Raw genomic sequence first — 14,930 nt, 5'->3', positions numbered from 1 at the left:
AAAATAATTCTATCTATCTTTTATTTCTTTCTACATGGGATATAATTCGTACTAAGGGATAGATCGTTGGGTGACGTCATGTTTGTTTGGTCATCTAAAGTGATCCCGATATATCAATTCATCTTTGGCTTACGTGTGTATAGAGAAAGACTTGCTACTTGTGATCGTCTTCCCAGATTTCAATTGTATAAAGAAAGACTTGCTACTTGTGATCGCCTTCCCAGATTTCAATTGTCATTTATGCGTGGGTAATGAGAAAAACAATGATCACCTTTTTGGAGAAACTTGACATGGTTAAAGCTAGCAGTAATAGGTTTCATTCAAGTGTTTTCAAATATTTTTTTGTTATTATTATATATAGTATTTGGACGGAACGAAATGCAATGTTTTTATACGAATTCGAAAAACAACGATTAAGTAGGTTAGAAAAAGATGTTATTGATGAAAACTCACATACAATTGGAGCCTTAACCACAATTGGAGCATCCCATTTGGGCGCAGTCACAAGTTATATTTTCTTTGTTTTTTTAATTCTCTTGTTTTTTTACTCTTATTCTCTTTAAATCAAGGCAATTGTTTGCTTTGGCTCGATAAAAACTAATGATTTCTCCCTTTTGAGCTTTTTAATAAAATGACGATAATTTTTAAGAATTAGAGTTATTAAAACTAGTATTTTCCGTAAAGACGCTCTTACATGTATCATTTCATTAGTATAAAATTTTCATTATTTTAATAATATAAAATGGTTAATTATCGTTTTGTATAATTTTTTTCGAAATTGTTTACCATTCTCGACTAAAGATAATTTTTATTGTCATTTCAAATATTTGTTAAAAGAAATTTCAACATCTGGACTTGCTTTATTTTAATACTAATCGTTTCAAAACTTGAATTATCAACAAATTTCATAAAAAAAAAAATGAGGCTTCTCAATTGAGATTTAAGCTTAAATTTCCCGTCTCACAAAATATGTATAATTATATTTCATTTTTTTATAATAAAATCAATATATTATTAATCAAAATCAATGTAAAATTTATTAAACTATATATATTATAAATTAATTTTATTGGATGAATTTTGAAAATTGTAATCATAATTAGAGATTTATTTATTTATTATTAATTGATGTATTATCTGTTTTTTATATGTAAAAGTTTTGATACAAATTGAGATCCAAACTAGCCCTAATTTTGATAAATATTGTTGTTAGATAAGTAAACAAATTAATATGCATTACATCTAGAATATTGGTATAACCCAACTCTACTTTTCTATCTAAAAAGAATTGAAACAAAAATACAATAAATGGAGATATTTATTTGTTAATTAATAAAATAAGATATAGAAAAGAAAAATGTTGCTTTGATCAATTAATTTGATCATTAGGCCATATGGCTTTTATTTATTTAAAACACTATCAATTTTGAATTTATTCGGGTGGAACCATGCCTAGCTCTAGTAGCACCTGGTCACAAGAAGATACAGCCGTCTTCCTCATGAAACCAATAGGGTTCGTGTAGCGGACTGGCGACTTGATTCCGCTTTGGTTTGTTACTGTAACTTTAGCAGCATTTTCTTCGACAACTATTTCGTTGCAATCTGCGTCTGGGCTCGTGTATGGCTTAACCTCACATATGTCATCATCGTGGTTTCCAGGCACCAAAAGGCTGTAAAGACCATCTTTGTCTGTCTTTCCGTCGGTAGTGAATGTGGTTGAACCGTCCTTCATTGATCTACATGTCAATCTAACGGTTGCGCCTATATACAATAAACAATATTGTTAATGTCAATAGTGTGACAACAAAATATAATAGTTTGTTAGTTGCAAATTTGTGTAGGAAATGTTTTATTTGAACCCACTATCTAGATTTGGGTCGAATTCGGAAAATTGAGTACTCTAAACTATTTTCTTTTTCTCTAAAAACTACTATATATGTAAGAGAAGTTCAGACTTTATAAAAAAAAATATAAATATATAATAAGTTGTGACAACTTTTGTTATTTTTATTAGTTGTCACAATGTTTATAAATATAAAAAATCTAAATTAAACTAAACAAAGAATTAATATAAATTATCTAATTAAATTAATTACTACTTAAAATAATTAAACATACAAATAAAATTAAGTTTAAACTTGAGGATCATAAAAAAATACTCTACTTGGACTTGGACAATATTGGGTTTGGACAGAAGTTAGATATGATTTTAAAAGTTTGGACTCACCTTTGATGACACCTTTAAATATATGTCTCTAAATAAGTTATATTTTAAACATAATCAAATAAAAATGCATATTAAGATATTTACATTAAAAAAAAGTGTTTTGAAATAAAATTTATGGTGATTTTGGATCCAAACCTAAAAGTGTTTCTAAATGATCACTAAAATATTTACAAATACTTTATTCATTATAACATATAACCATTGCTTTTTCATTGCCAAATGTGACGATACTAAATAGTAAAAATATATGTTCATGCCTTGGAGAAACTCGCTGACACGGGTGACGAATTTGACACGGCATGTGTCGCAATAGACTTTGCCTTCGATATGGAAATCGTTATGATTATGATTGCAATGGGCAAAGTTGGCGAGGGCCAATAAAACACAAATAAATAAAGGTACAACCGAAGTAATGTTTGATTTTGCCATCTTTCTTCTTCTATTCTTTTCCTCCCTTGTTTCAATTTCTTGGTTTAGGAAATGGGGGTTAATGAAGGCATGTCTATGAGAGAGGAAAACATAAATTAAGGGATGAATGGAGGGTTGAGAGAAAGAGGGGGAATGCTATCAATGTTTGAGTGGCTCTTATATGAGTTTTGACTTTATCTCCTCACCTTCTTTCCCCACTTCATGTCTTTCACTTAAAAAAAACATATTCAATTGTTACTTAAAAACAAAATATATAATAAGAAATTAAGTTAAAAAACATATTATTTTTTAAAAAATATATATTTTTTAATTAAAAAACTAACTTTACACTCCCTCTCCAAAATTTTTGGTAAGAATATATAATATCACTTTAAAAAAGAATTAAATTTATAATTATAGGCAATATATATAGCTAAGTCTCTTACCTCAATTTAAAATATTTTAATATTAGGTGTCAATAAATATTTGATATCTCAAGAATCACTCAAAGTCACTTAAATGAGTTATTGATAATAGATAAATTATAAATAAATATTTATTTTTAATAATTATAAACTAAATTTTATAAATAAGTTTAAAATATTTTAATTTTAAAAATTATACAAAAAAACTCCATAATCTATTTGGTATCGACTAATAACATTGTTATAATATAATAAGGTAGCTCATGATTATGTATTTAGTGACACAGTTCTATTTGCATTTAAACCACCTTAAATTGAAGTCATGAATATAAAGGACAAAAATTGTTTTAAAAATAATTTGTTTCTCAAATTTTTGTAATTTTTATAAATTGTCTTGCTGGTATACTCCAATTGTTGATGACAATTTATCGAATCTTTATTTATCTCTTTCTTTATAGCAAAAGAAATGTTATCATATCTTGAAAACCCTTTTACAAGTATTTTCTAGAACTAGAACCCACGTTTAGATCTTCGAACACCGCTTAAGGTTTACTAAGCTTGTTCTCATTCATCACTCGTGTTATTGAATTCAAATGAGTTTATCATTAGTTACATAAAAAAAAATTTGCGTGAATCTTATATTTACAAATTTATATTATGTAAAGTATAAATTTGATTTTTTTTAAATGTTATTTTTTATTATTTATAAATTAATATTCTATTTGTAAACCTTTTAATGAAAATTAATTCTTTATTAAAAAAAATAAGGATAAAACCAGGTTCACTAAAAGTTACAAATTCTGGCCATAAGAGAAGGATTTCAACACTATAACCTATATTAATTTAAAATGAAGAATAATCAGTAAACAAAATCAGTATGAACAACACAAAAACCAGCTTTATGTAATGTTCATAAAAAAAAATTGGCCAAAAGTGCTAAAAGACAAGAATCTCTGAGTTTCAATTTATACCATGAACACTTCATTGGAATTGAGAGACCGAATCAAATTGTTTACAACCCTACCAAGACCAACAAACATAACTTTATATTGAGATATATCCATAAGATTATGGTATTTCAAACCCTAGACGATATAGGAATTTATAACACCAATCCAATTAAAACAATAAATGTCACCATCAATGCAAGCAATTGAGAATGATTATGTTGATTCACCACTCGTGATGATATCATAAACAAGCAGTCACATGGATGAGGATTGATTCCAGGAAAATTTGGCAATAATGGAATTGGCTGATTACTATTAACATTGGTAGGTAAGGTTCTATGGTGGGAATACCAGACAAAGTATTTGAATCTAATAGAGTCATTTCACACTAATGAGCTATCATGTATGCTGACAATCAAGAACCCCATCCAATTGATTAAACCTATCATCCAGTTACCTGAATGTCCCTCTTAAGTTATAGGCCAATGCTAATGAGCCCAGCAATTATAACAATAGTTCTAATCTCAATTATATCCATGAGAATTTATTTCTAATCTAGCACAATCTACTAACAACATAGAACATATATTAATAAAATGTTACTTACATGTCAGTTAGTTGTAAGGCATTGCATCCTTTAGACAGGGAAGACACATTCCTTTCTAAATCCATTCATTCCTTCTGGTTCTCACCACCCACAAACACAACATTCCTTGACATTCTGGATGGGATTGATCCACAAGATACAACAATGATGATAAATTCATGCCATCAGTAATCAACATGCCACCAATTACCAGCATTGTTCCCAAATGAAGGCAGTAGAGTCCTTGGTCTAGCGATTTCAGAAAAGATAACCCATCTGTCCAAGAACTAAGCATTCAACAAAATATTGGATTATTATCAATTCAAAGCATTTTCATCTAAATGTTTCTTTCATTCACCTTTCCATCCATGCCCTCCTGTATCCCTGCTGCAGAATCCTCAAGAGTGGCGTATTGAATAAAACCAAACCCTTCTGAAGTGGTCCTTTGTTAAGAGCCCTGTAAGTGTCAACAAGTAGATAAGGATCTCTTTTAGTCATTAGACCCATTTGTGGATTACCTTCATTTCTATCATGCAACTCCAATCAGAGAATGAAGTTATTAGAAAAGACTGACAATCTTGAGTTTCTAATATTATGCTAAGCCCCCTAAGTGATAAGAGAATGTTGGTTTCTAATCAGCATTGAAACACCTTAAGCATGTTAAATTGGTATAAAATGTCCCCATGAACCCAAATGTTACATGACAGAGAAGGCTAATAATAATATGTCAAATTCAATAGATATATGCCAAAATTAATTTACTAGTCACCTCCATGAATGTTGGTTTCTGATCAGCATTGAAACACTTTAAGCATGTTCAATCGATATATGCCAAAATTAATTTACTAGCTATGAAACCAATTCATGGGTTATGTGATTTATATCAATCCATTGAATTACATTTTTATTCATACAAATTCCCAAAATGAAAGACTACAAACAAATTTTGAAGGGATATAAACCTATAGAAGAATACATTGTTCTCTTGTTACAGAAAGAAACTAACTAATGGCAACATGATATTTCAAATGCACCAACAAAAAGTTATCAATTAAAAGGCAACATGATATTTCAAATGCACCAACAAAAAGTTATCAATTAGAAGGCCCAAGTGGAATAATATAAAAAAAGTGATTGTCCAATTAGGTAGTAACCATTGGGCTGATAGAGCTTAGGAAGCACCGGCCCGTTATCCTTCCACTGCAAGGAGAGGGAGGTGGTCGCTGCTCTGTGAAACCAGCCTGGCGCTATGCCCTCCACTCTAAAGGTACACAGGCCCGAGCCTTCGCTCAAGCCCGTGGCCCTAACTCATCGCTTGGAACGGGCGGGCCAGCAATTAGCAACCCAGAACCCCACCCAATTGGTCAAACCCATTATCCAATCACAGTAATGCCCCCGCTTGAGTTACAGGCCCATGCTACTGAGCCCGGCGATTATAAGTTCAATTCTAATCAATTATATTCATAACATTACCTTTCTAATATAGCAATGTGGGAATAATGTCCACCCTCCTTCACTTGCTCTTTGTACCCTGCTGATTTGCTAATTTACAGTACATATCTAGAAAGCATGAAATTCAAACAGGTAAGGCATCCACTCCCCCCTATTAGTCCTTTATATACCACCAAATTCATGTCCAAATTCGCTAATCTTCAAAAGAAATGAACAAAGTTAAGGGATCCTTAGTAAGAAAAAGATATGTGTTCTTAAACGCTAATCTTGGATGAAACCCATGGGTTATGGTTTTGACAATTCGTAGGAGTGAACAAATAAGAAAACATAGGCTATCAATTGAATTAGAATAGCTCACCCAAACAAAAGGTACCAAAGGAGGTCATTATTTTGTACAAAATCCAAAATGAGAAACTGTAATAGATGGAGAGCTACTGCATTGCTTCATTATTTTCAAAATTGCATCTCTGTAGTTACTTGAGAATTTTGTGAAGATAAATATTTGCAAGACTATATATATATATGGAAATTATGATTGCAGAGTCGGAACTTATACATACATACAGTCACTATCTACATCTGATGAAGCACGTACAGTGGTTAAAAATGGATCGTTGTTACAGTTTTGTCATCAATCATCATCAACATCATCCAATATATAATAAAAGTATCTCTATCTATCTACAATTAAACAACGAAGGAAAACAAAAACAAATTAGCATCAGCTACAGAATTAAACCAGAACCTCATCCAAGTGATTAAACCTATCATCTAGTTACTTTAATGCACCGCTTAAGTTATAGGTCAATGCTACTGAGCCCCGAAATTGTAACATTAAATTCTAATATTTTCTATCTAATCTAGCACAACCTACTAACATCATCATAGAGGAGCATATATTAATAAAATGTTAGTTACTTGTAAGACATTGCATCCTTCTGGCAGCGAAGAGACTTTCCTTCTGGTTCACACCAACAACAAACACCAAATTCCTTTACATTCTGGCTATCCATGCCATCAGTATTTCAAATATCATTCTATGGAATATCGAAACAAGTCATTAGTATTTCAAATATCATTCTATGGAATATCGAAACAAGTTCATCAGTGAAAACAATAAGTAATCCAGACATGAAATTATACAAACTAATAAATCGGTAATAATGTATTTGGGATCAATAAAATAAAAATAAAAAAGGTTTAAGTTATAAGGGATATAACATGAAGTGAAGATTTCTCCATTAGAAGGAGTTCATCTCTTCAATCACTAAATTAAATAATTGTATCTATTTTATTTTTTTGTGACTCAAGATTTAAAAATGTCTTGTGAAGAAGCTACATATTTCTTGAAAAAATTATCAAAAAAATATTTTAATTAATAAAAGTTTATCACATCTTTTATATCAAATAAAATTACTTTTAACAATTTTCAATGGTAAGGTAACTTAAAAATGATGTTTCCCTTAAAAAGGTAAAGAAACTATTTGTTTGATTTTCATAATTCCACAAGCATAATCCAGACTTTTATTAGTGACCCAACTATTCACTCACCAAAAGCTGACATTAATTCCACGAGCCAACACCTAGCTAAAGACATGTCCCTTCCAACGTGTACACTGACATGGCATTTCTTCTTCTGACGTGGCAAGCCAGCTCATCACACATCAAGGCCAGCACATACTTCAGTAATGACTACATACTTAGTACACGGTTGTCCCTTGTCATGTGGAATAAAGGAGTGTTCCTTTCCAGCCCTTTATAAAGGCACTTATAGATACTTTGTTTTCTACACTCAAACAAGGCCAAGTTATTTCTATCTAAGCAAGTATTTCTCTTCTTCATTTCTTTCACAATTTTCTGTCCAAATCCACAATGACTCTGGTAGCTCTGAAATCCATTATTATGACGAGTAATTCGTGGTGCCTGAAACACGGAGATGGAGACGATAACAGTGATTATGATTATGCTCCTGCAGCATGTTTGGAAGGAGGCGGCGATGATGACGCTGATTATGATTATGCTCCTGCAGCATGATTAACTACATCATCTTCACATAGATATTTTATAAATCAATATATTATTGACCCAAGACTAACTCAAGGTTATTATATTAGTAGAGCTTCTTGTAGTTTAAATCTACTTCAATATGTTGTACTATTATTGTGAGTTGTAATAAATTATATTATAAGTACTCTTTATCCACTCCATGGAAGTCTAACTTTTGCTTCAAAGTTGTGTTTTTACACCAATTGGAGAATAGTGCAGAGACATAGACCACTATACTTGATCCAAATGAAAAAGTCATTAATAGAATTCTCAAGTCACCTTAATGACCATGTACTCCAATATCATTCTATTTAATCAATCTATCAAATACCAAACATGTTCACCATCGAATCAGAAATCCACTGAAGGCAGTAGAGTCCTTGGTCTAGCGATTTCAGAAAATATAACCCATCCGTCCAAGAACTAAGCACTCAACAAAACATTGGATTATATCAATTTAAAGCATTTTCATCTAAATCACATTTGATAGAAGGTCAGGGGCATTGAATTTGGCAAGGTCTCAAGTATAATAACAACTTACCAACAGAGAATGAGGTTATTATTAATTAGAGAAGACTGTCTGTCAAGCTTAAGTTTCACAAATGTTACATGTCAGTTGTAAGTTTTTTCATCCTTAGTTAGAAATGTACCAAAAAAGACAATTTGTTCACTTCTTATTGAAAGAAACTAACTAATGTCAACATGATCTCTCAGATGAACATAGGATATGTAATTAAAAGAAACTTATGTATTACTTAAAAGGTTGAAAAAAACTGTAGTCATACCCACCTTAGAGATAAAAGTAATCCAAGTGGGGTAATAATATAAAAAAAGTGATTGTCCAATTTAGTAGTAACCAATGGGCTGATAGAGCTTAGGAAGCACTGGCCCGTTATCCTTCCACTGCAAAGAGAGGGAGGTGGTCGCTGCTCTGTGAAACCAGCCTGGCGCTATGCCCTCCACTCTAAAGGAACACAGGCCCGAGCCTTCGCTCAAACCCGTGGACCTAACTCATCGCTTGGAACGGGCGGGCCAGCAATTAGCAACCCAGAACCCCACCCTATTGATCAAACCCATCATCCAATCACATTAGTGCCCCCGCTTGAGTTACAGGCTCATGCTACTGAGCCCGGCGATTATAAGTTCAATTCTAATCAATTATATTCATAACATTACCTTTCTAATTTAGCAATGTGGGAGAATAATGTCCTCCCTCCTTCAGTCCTTCCTACTTGTACCCTGCTGATTTGCTCATTTACCATACATATCTAGTAAACATGAAATTCAGACAGGTAAGGCAACCACTCCCCCCCCCAATTCGTACTTTATGTCCATACATTGCCTTCTGGTCTCAATATACCAGCACACACATATCCAAATTCGCTAATCTTCATTTAGAAAAAATGAACAAAGTTAAAAGATTCTCAGAAAAAAAAGATCTTAAACGCCAATCATCGATTGGTTATATATGCTTTTGACAATCAGCTATCAATTGAATCAGAAAAGGTCTCCCAAAAGTAACAAATCCAAATTCAAAATGAGAGACTGTAAAATAGATGGAGAGCTACACTGCGTTGCTTCTTTGTTGGGCATGAAACACGGAGATGGAGACGATAACAGTGATTATGATTATGCTCCTGCAACATGTTTGGAAGGAGGCGCTGATGACAACATTGATTATGCTCCTGCAGCATGATTAAGATATTTTGAACATCAATATATTATTGACCTACCCACGACTGACTAACTGGCTGTTATTGTATTAGTGGAGCTTCTTGTAGTTCTAATCTACTTCAATATGCTGTACTATTCTTGTGAGTTGCAATATATTATATTATGAGTACTATTTATCCACTAATTAGAAGTCTAACTTTTGCTTCAAAGTTTTGTGTTTTGACACCCATAGGAGAATACTCATATCTCCTCAATACTCAATCCAAATGAAGAAATCATTAACCAAATTATCAAGAAAACCAACTCAATCATCCAGTCAAATCATCTTAATGACCCCACTTTGGGTATAGACATGATACTGATCCCAGCAAACAAAATTTTGTTTCTAATTGATGCATGGTTAACCGACATCTTTGTCAAATGAGATTTGCTCTCCAATTTTATAATTATCTATAACATTACCTTTCTAACATTATTTCCCTATTCTCCTTTTATGGAGAGAATTCATTGCCTTATGGTCTCAATACCAGCAAACACCCATATCCAAATTTTACTTCTGATATTCAATCACTTTGATGGTCCCGCTTGGGTTACATGCTAATGAGCCCAGCGATTATAATGTTAATTCTAGTCAGTTATATTCATGATATTACCTTTCCAATCAATATATGGATGTGGGATTTTGTAGCATTCCTTTATTCTTCATTTAGGTCGAGCATCGATTATCTTCAAGTCTCAATATATACCAAATTCATCAAATATTATTATGCCTGCAATCACATTTTGAAGAGATAAACAAAGTTAAAAAATCCTCCCTCATCTAAGATATATATTCAGACTTTTGTTCATCTCATCCAATAAAAGTATCTACAAATGAAAGAACAGAAAAGAAAAAATAAATGAATATATCTGAGCCACAACAGGTGGAGCTCTAGAACCCAAACCCACAGTAGTGAAAATAAAATCTGAGCCTTTAAGAGCAGAAGCAATTATATTCTTTTGATTCTTCTCCCAAAAGTGGATTACCTACTCCCCCCCTTGTACATGCATCTTAATCCAGTTAACTTCAATCAGAGAATGAGAACAACACGTTATGTCCAGCAAACACCAAAACCATATCCAAATTCGCTAATCTTCAAAAGAAATGAACAAAGTTAAAAGATCATTGAAAATAAAAGATATGTACTCTTAAACGCTAATCTTCTTTGATAAAACCCATGGGTTATGGCTTTGACAATCCGTAGGAGTCAACAAATAAGAAAACATAGGCTATGAATTGAAATAGAATAGCTCCCCGAAAAGGTACCAAAGGAGGTAATTATTTTGTAAAAAATCCAAAATATCCCAGTTTTAATTTCTACTAGATACACTTGGTCGGAAGTGAGATACTAAGAATATAGAGAGCCGTATTAACTTTCTTCAAATAATAAATCATGATTTTCAAAAAAGTACTACACTAATCATATTTATAAAGATAATTTCGGTGAAAAACCTACCAAACCAAATTGTTTAAAACCGAGAAACATAATTTTATCTTGAGATGTATTCATAAGATTCTCATATTTCAAACATAGACAATTGGAATTTATAAAACCATTCCAACTAAAACAATAATATTAAATGTCACCATCGACGCAAGCAGTAATAGCTGGACATTGAGAATGATTATGTTGATTTTCTCGCAAAAGAAAAGTTAGCAATAGATTCACCACTGATCTTGATGATATCATATGCAATCAGTCACATGGATGGGATTGATTCCAGGAAAATTTGACTGATTACTATAACATTGGTCGGTAAGGTTCTATGGTAGAAATGACAGACAAAGTATTTGAATCTAATAGAGTCAATTGACATTAATGAGCTATTATGTATGTTGATTCCAAGTGATTAAACTTATCATCCAGTTACCTTAATGCCCCACGATTATAACATTAACTCTAATCTCAATTATATCCATGAGAATTTCTTTCTAATCTTGCACAACCCAATAACATCATAGAGCATATATTAATAAAATGTTACTTACATGTCAGCTAGTTGTAAGGCATTGCATCCTTCAAACAGGGAAGATACATTCCTTTTCATCAATTCATTCCTTCTGGTTCTCACCACCATCAAACACCAAATTCATTGACATATGCCAACAAGGAGAAAACCTGTTTTACCGAGAATGAACAAAGCTAAAAGATTCTTCCTAGTAAAGGACATTCTCATGGAATTACTCCTTATTGCCAAAATTAATTTACTAGTTAAGAAACCCATTCATAGGTTATCATTTTACAATCCACAAAACTCTTTAACATTTTTCTGTAACTTCTCAATAGACTCTAGTGCCTAAAAGCAAACAATTCCCTGACAACTAATGTTATCTCTCAATGACATCTAGTTTATTGCATTTTAAAAAATAAATTGAAATGTTGATCTTATAACTAATGCTATATGGTAGGAGATTCACCATTAGTCTTGATGATAGCACAAGCAAGCATGATTCCAGGAATTTTTTGCTGATTACTAGTAACATTCAGTGATTACTACTCAAATTCAATGATTGGACAATTTTAGCGGTGGAAAGTCCACCAAAACTCACTGCATCAAAAGAATTCCGTCAGTACTCCAAATATCATTCTATCGAATATCAATACAAGTTCATCATCGAATCAGAAATCAACATGCCAACCATTGGTGTCCTGTATGAGGTTATTGGTCTGGCGTAGTCAGCAAAGATAACACGTCCCTCAAAGAACTAATCATTCCACACAATATTGGATTATTATCAATTCAAAGCATTTTCATCTAATTCACAATCTAAAGAAGTAAAGATTAGGAAGAACCTGTGATCACTTGTTATTGAAAAAGATGAACTGATGGCAACATGATATTTCAAATGCTAGTACCAAAAAAATGTATCATATAAAAAGGTTGACAAAAAATGGCCCATCCCAAGTGGGGTAATATAATATAATAATAAAAGTGATTGTCCAATTAGGTAGTAACCAATGGGCTGATAGAGCTTAGGAAGCACCGGCCCGTTATCCTTCCACTGCAAGGAGAGGGAGGTGGTCGCTGCTCTGTGAAACCAGCCTGGCGCTATGCCCTCCGCTCTAAAGGAGCACAGGCCCGAGCCTTCGCTCAAGCCCGTAGCCCTAACTCATCGCTTGGAACGGGCGGGCCAGCAATTAGCAACCCAGAACCCCACCCAATTGATCAAACCCATTATCCAATCACAGTAATGCCCCCGCTTGAGTTACAGGCCCATGCTACTGAGCCCGGCGATTATAAGTTGAATTGTAATCAATTATATTGATAACATTACCTTTCTAATATAGCAATGTGGGAATAATGTCCACCCTCCTTCACTTGCTCTTTATACCCTGCTGATTTGCTAATTTACAATACATATCTAGAAAGCATGAAATTCAAACAGGTAAGGCATCCACTCCCCCTATTAGTCCTTTATATACCACCAAATCCATATCCAAATTCGCTAATCTTGAAAAGAAATGAACAAAGTTAAGGGATCCTTAGAAAGAAAAAGATACGTGTTCTTAAACGCTAATTTTGGATGAAACCCATGGGTTATGGTTTTGACAATTCGTAGGAGTGAACAAATAAGAAAACATAGGCTATCAATTGAATTAGAATAGGTCACCCAAATAAAAGGTACCAAAGGAGGTCATTATTATTTTGTACAAAATCCAAAATGAGAAACTGTTATAGATGGAGAGCTACTGCATTGCTTCAGAATTTTCAAAATTAGATCTCGGTAGTTACTTGAGAATTTTGTGAAGATTATATATATGGAAATTCTGATTGCAGTGACTATCTATCTCCATATCTGATGAAAAGCACGTACAGTGGTTAAAAATGGATCGCTCTTATACATACAGTCATCATCATCCAAAATGAGAAACTGTAATGTAATAGATGGAGGGAAAGCTACTGCATTGCTTCAAAAATTTCAAAATTGTATCTCTGTAGTCACTTGAGAATTTTGCAAGATTATATATATATATATGGAAATTATGATTGCAGAGTCGGAACTTATACATACAATGACTATCTATCTCCATCTGATGAAGCACGTACAGTTTTGTCATCAATCATCATCCTCCAATATATAATAAAAGTATCCATCTATCTATCTACAATTAAACAACGAAGGAAAACAAAAACAAATTAACATTTTCGGCTGCGGAATTCCAGTTGAAGCTAATAAACCCTAAGCAACCTCAGTCAGCATTGGCGCGAAAAGTAAGAAGAATATTGATTGAAGCTAGCTAAGCTAATATATAGAATAAGGAAACTTCCTTTTTCGGCCGATTCTCTGCCTGCCTCGGCGGAGGATCATTGTTTGTTGTCGCCCCGACGAATGCAGCGACAGAGAACTTGATCGATGGTGGAAACAAACAGCGTTGCTTCCCTCAGCGTCATCGGCTGGCTGAATAAGGCGGAAAGGAGAAAACTAGAGAACAAACAGGAAGAAGTTCGCCCTAGACTAGAAGATTGCAAACTCTCTCTTTCTATCTCTCTGGTTTAGAAAGGAATAGGAGGAGTCGTAGCTTCTTCAAGTACACTTCATTCATTCATTCATTTTCGGCGGTTGTACATGATGATTGCTCACATTTAAAAAAAAATAATTAATTTTATATAATAAGTATCAATATCTTTTTATTTCTCAAAATAATCTAATCAATACTTTTTTTTATTATGTTTTACATATGAAAGAAAAAAATAAATAAACATTGGTCAATCAAGGCTTGGGCTGGAAGGAAGAGAGGTAACATGCTACTACAACCCCTCGAGAAAGTACCGACAGAAGCACGTTGATCGCCAACAATAGAAGGATCGTTGAAAGACCCGCGACCTTGCAAACGCCTAAACGCGTGTAACATGCGTAAGTATACTCATTTCCCTACATCTTTGTCTACTCATTTCTCTTTTCCCGATGATTCTTATCATAATCGGTATAATACATTTTCGAAAAGACAAAAAAACTGATAGGATCGATGTTACCAATAGAGACTAGGGTCTAACTATTGTGAATAGTTTACGATAAACTCTTCGATAATAATCATGTGAGAGATTAATATCTGTTTCTATTTTTCGCAAATCCTCCAAACTCTTGAAACAGATTCAAGTGCGGAAGTGTTCGTCGGATT

At 32.9% G+C, this 14,930-nt stretch overlaps 2 protein-coding genes and 1 long non-coding RNA gene across 3 annotated transcripts; all 3 read right to left on the bottom strand.

Moving 5' to 3' along the window:
- Positions 1 to 1,432: 1,432 nt before the first annotated feature.
- On the bottom strand, positions 1,433 to 2,664 carry LOC124934797 (anther-specific protein LAT52-like). The gene is made up of 2 exons (XM_047475301.1): positions 2,485 to 2,664; positions 1,433 to 1,761 (listed from the first exon to the last, which is right to left on the bottom strand). The coding sequence occupies exons 1-2, from the start codon at positions 2,654 to 2,656 to the stop codon at positions 1,433 to 1,435; spliced, it is 501 nt and encodes a 166-aa protein (XP_047331257.1). The 5' UTR covers positions 2,657 to 2,664.
- A 5,061-nt stretch (positions 2,665 to 7,725) lies between these two features.
- On the bottom strand, positions 7,726 to 9,821 carry LOC124936692. Its single transcript, XM_047477211.1, has 2 exons — positions 9,271 to 9,821; positions 7,726 to 8,071 (listed from the first exon to the last, which is right to left on the bottom strand). Exons 1-2 carry the CDS (start codon positions 9,354 to 9,356, stop codon positions 7,741 to 7,743), a joined length of 417 nt encoding a protein of 138 aa, XP_047333167.1. The 5' UTR covers positions 9,357 to 9,821; the 3' UTR covers positions 7,726 to 7,740.
- Positions 9,822 to 10,656: 835 nt separating this feature from the next.
- LOC124936694 lies at positions 10,657 to 12,620 on the bottom strand. The gene is made up of 5 exons (XR_007099144.1): positions 12,603 to 12,620; positions 12,449 to 12,514; positions 12,227 to 12,357; positions 11,798 to 11,927; positions 10,657 to 10,901 (listed from the first exon to the last, which is right to left on the bottom strand). It is a non-coding gene; the product is annotated as an uncharacterized LOC124936694 (long non-coding RNA).
- Between the last annotated feature and the right edge of the window lie 2,310 nt (positions 12,621 to 14,930).

The sequence above is a fragment of the Impatiens glandulifera genome, chromosome 4 (genome assembly GCF_907164915.1).
Source record: "Impatiens glandulifera chromosome 4, dImpGla2.1, whole genome shotgun sequence".
NCBI classification, from domain to species: domain Eukaryota; kingdom Viridiplantae; phylum Streptophyta; class Magnoliopsida; order Ericales; family Balsaminaceae; genus Impatiens; species Impatiens glandulifera.
This window is presented reverse-complemented; position numbering and strand designations above follow the sequence as displayed.

What these genes read in the sequence shown, in the direction of transcription:
- LOC124934797 (XM_047475301.1), bottom strand. Translation starts at nt 2,656, where the DNA reads ATGGCAAAATCAAACATTACTTCGGTTGTACCTTTATTTATTTGTGTT. An exon ending in TGTCAGCGAGTTTCTCCAAG is followed by an intron (nt 1,762 to 2,484) that starts GCATGAACATAT and finishes TATTGTATATAG; the next exon opens with GCGCAACCGTTAGATTGACA.
- LOC124936692 (XM_047477211.1), bottom strand. Translation starts at nt 9,356, where the DNA reads ATGGTAAATGAGCAAATCAGCAGGGTACAAGTAGGAAGGACTGAAGGA. An exon ending in CACATTGCTAAATTAGAAAG is followed by an intron (nt 8,072 to 9,270) that starts GTAATGTTATGA and finishes ATCATGCTGCAG; the next exon opens with GAGCATAATCATAATCAGCG.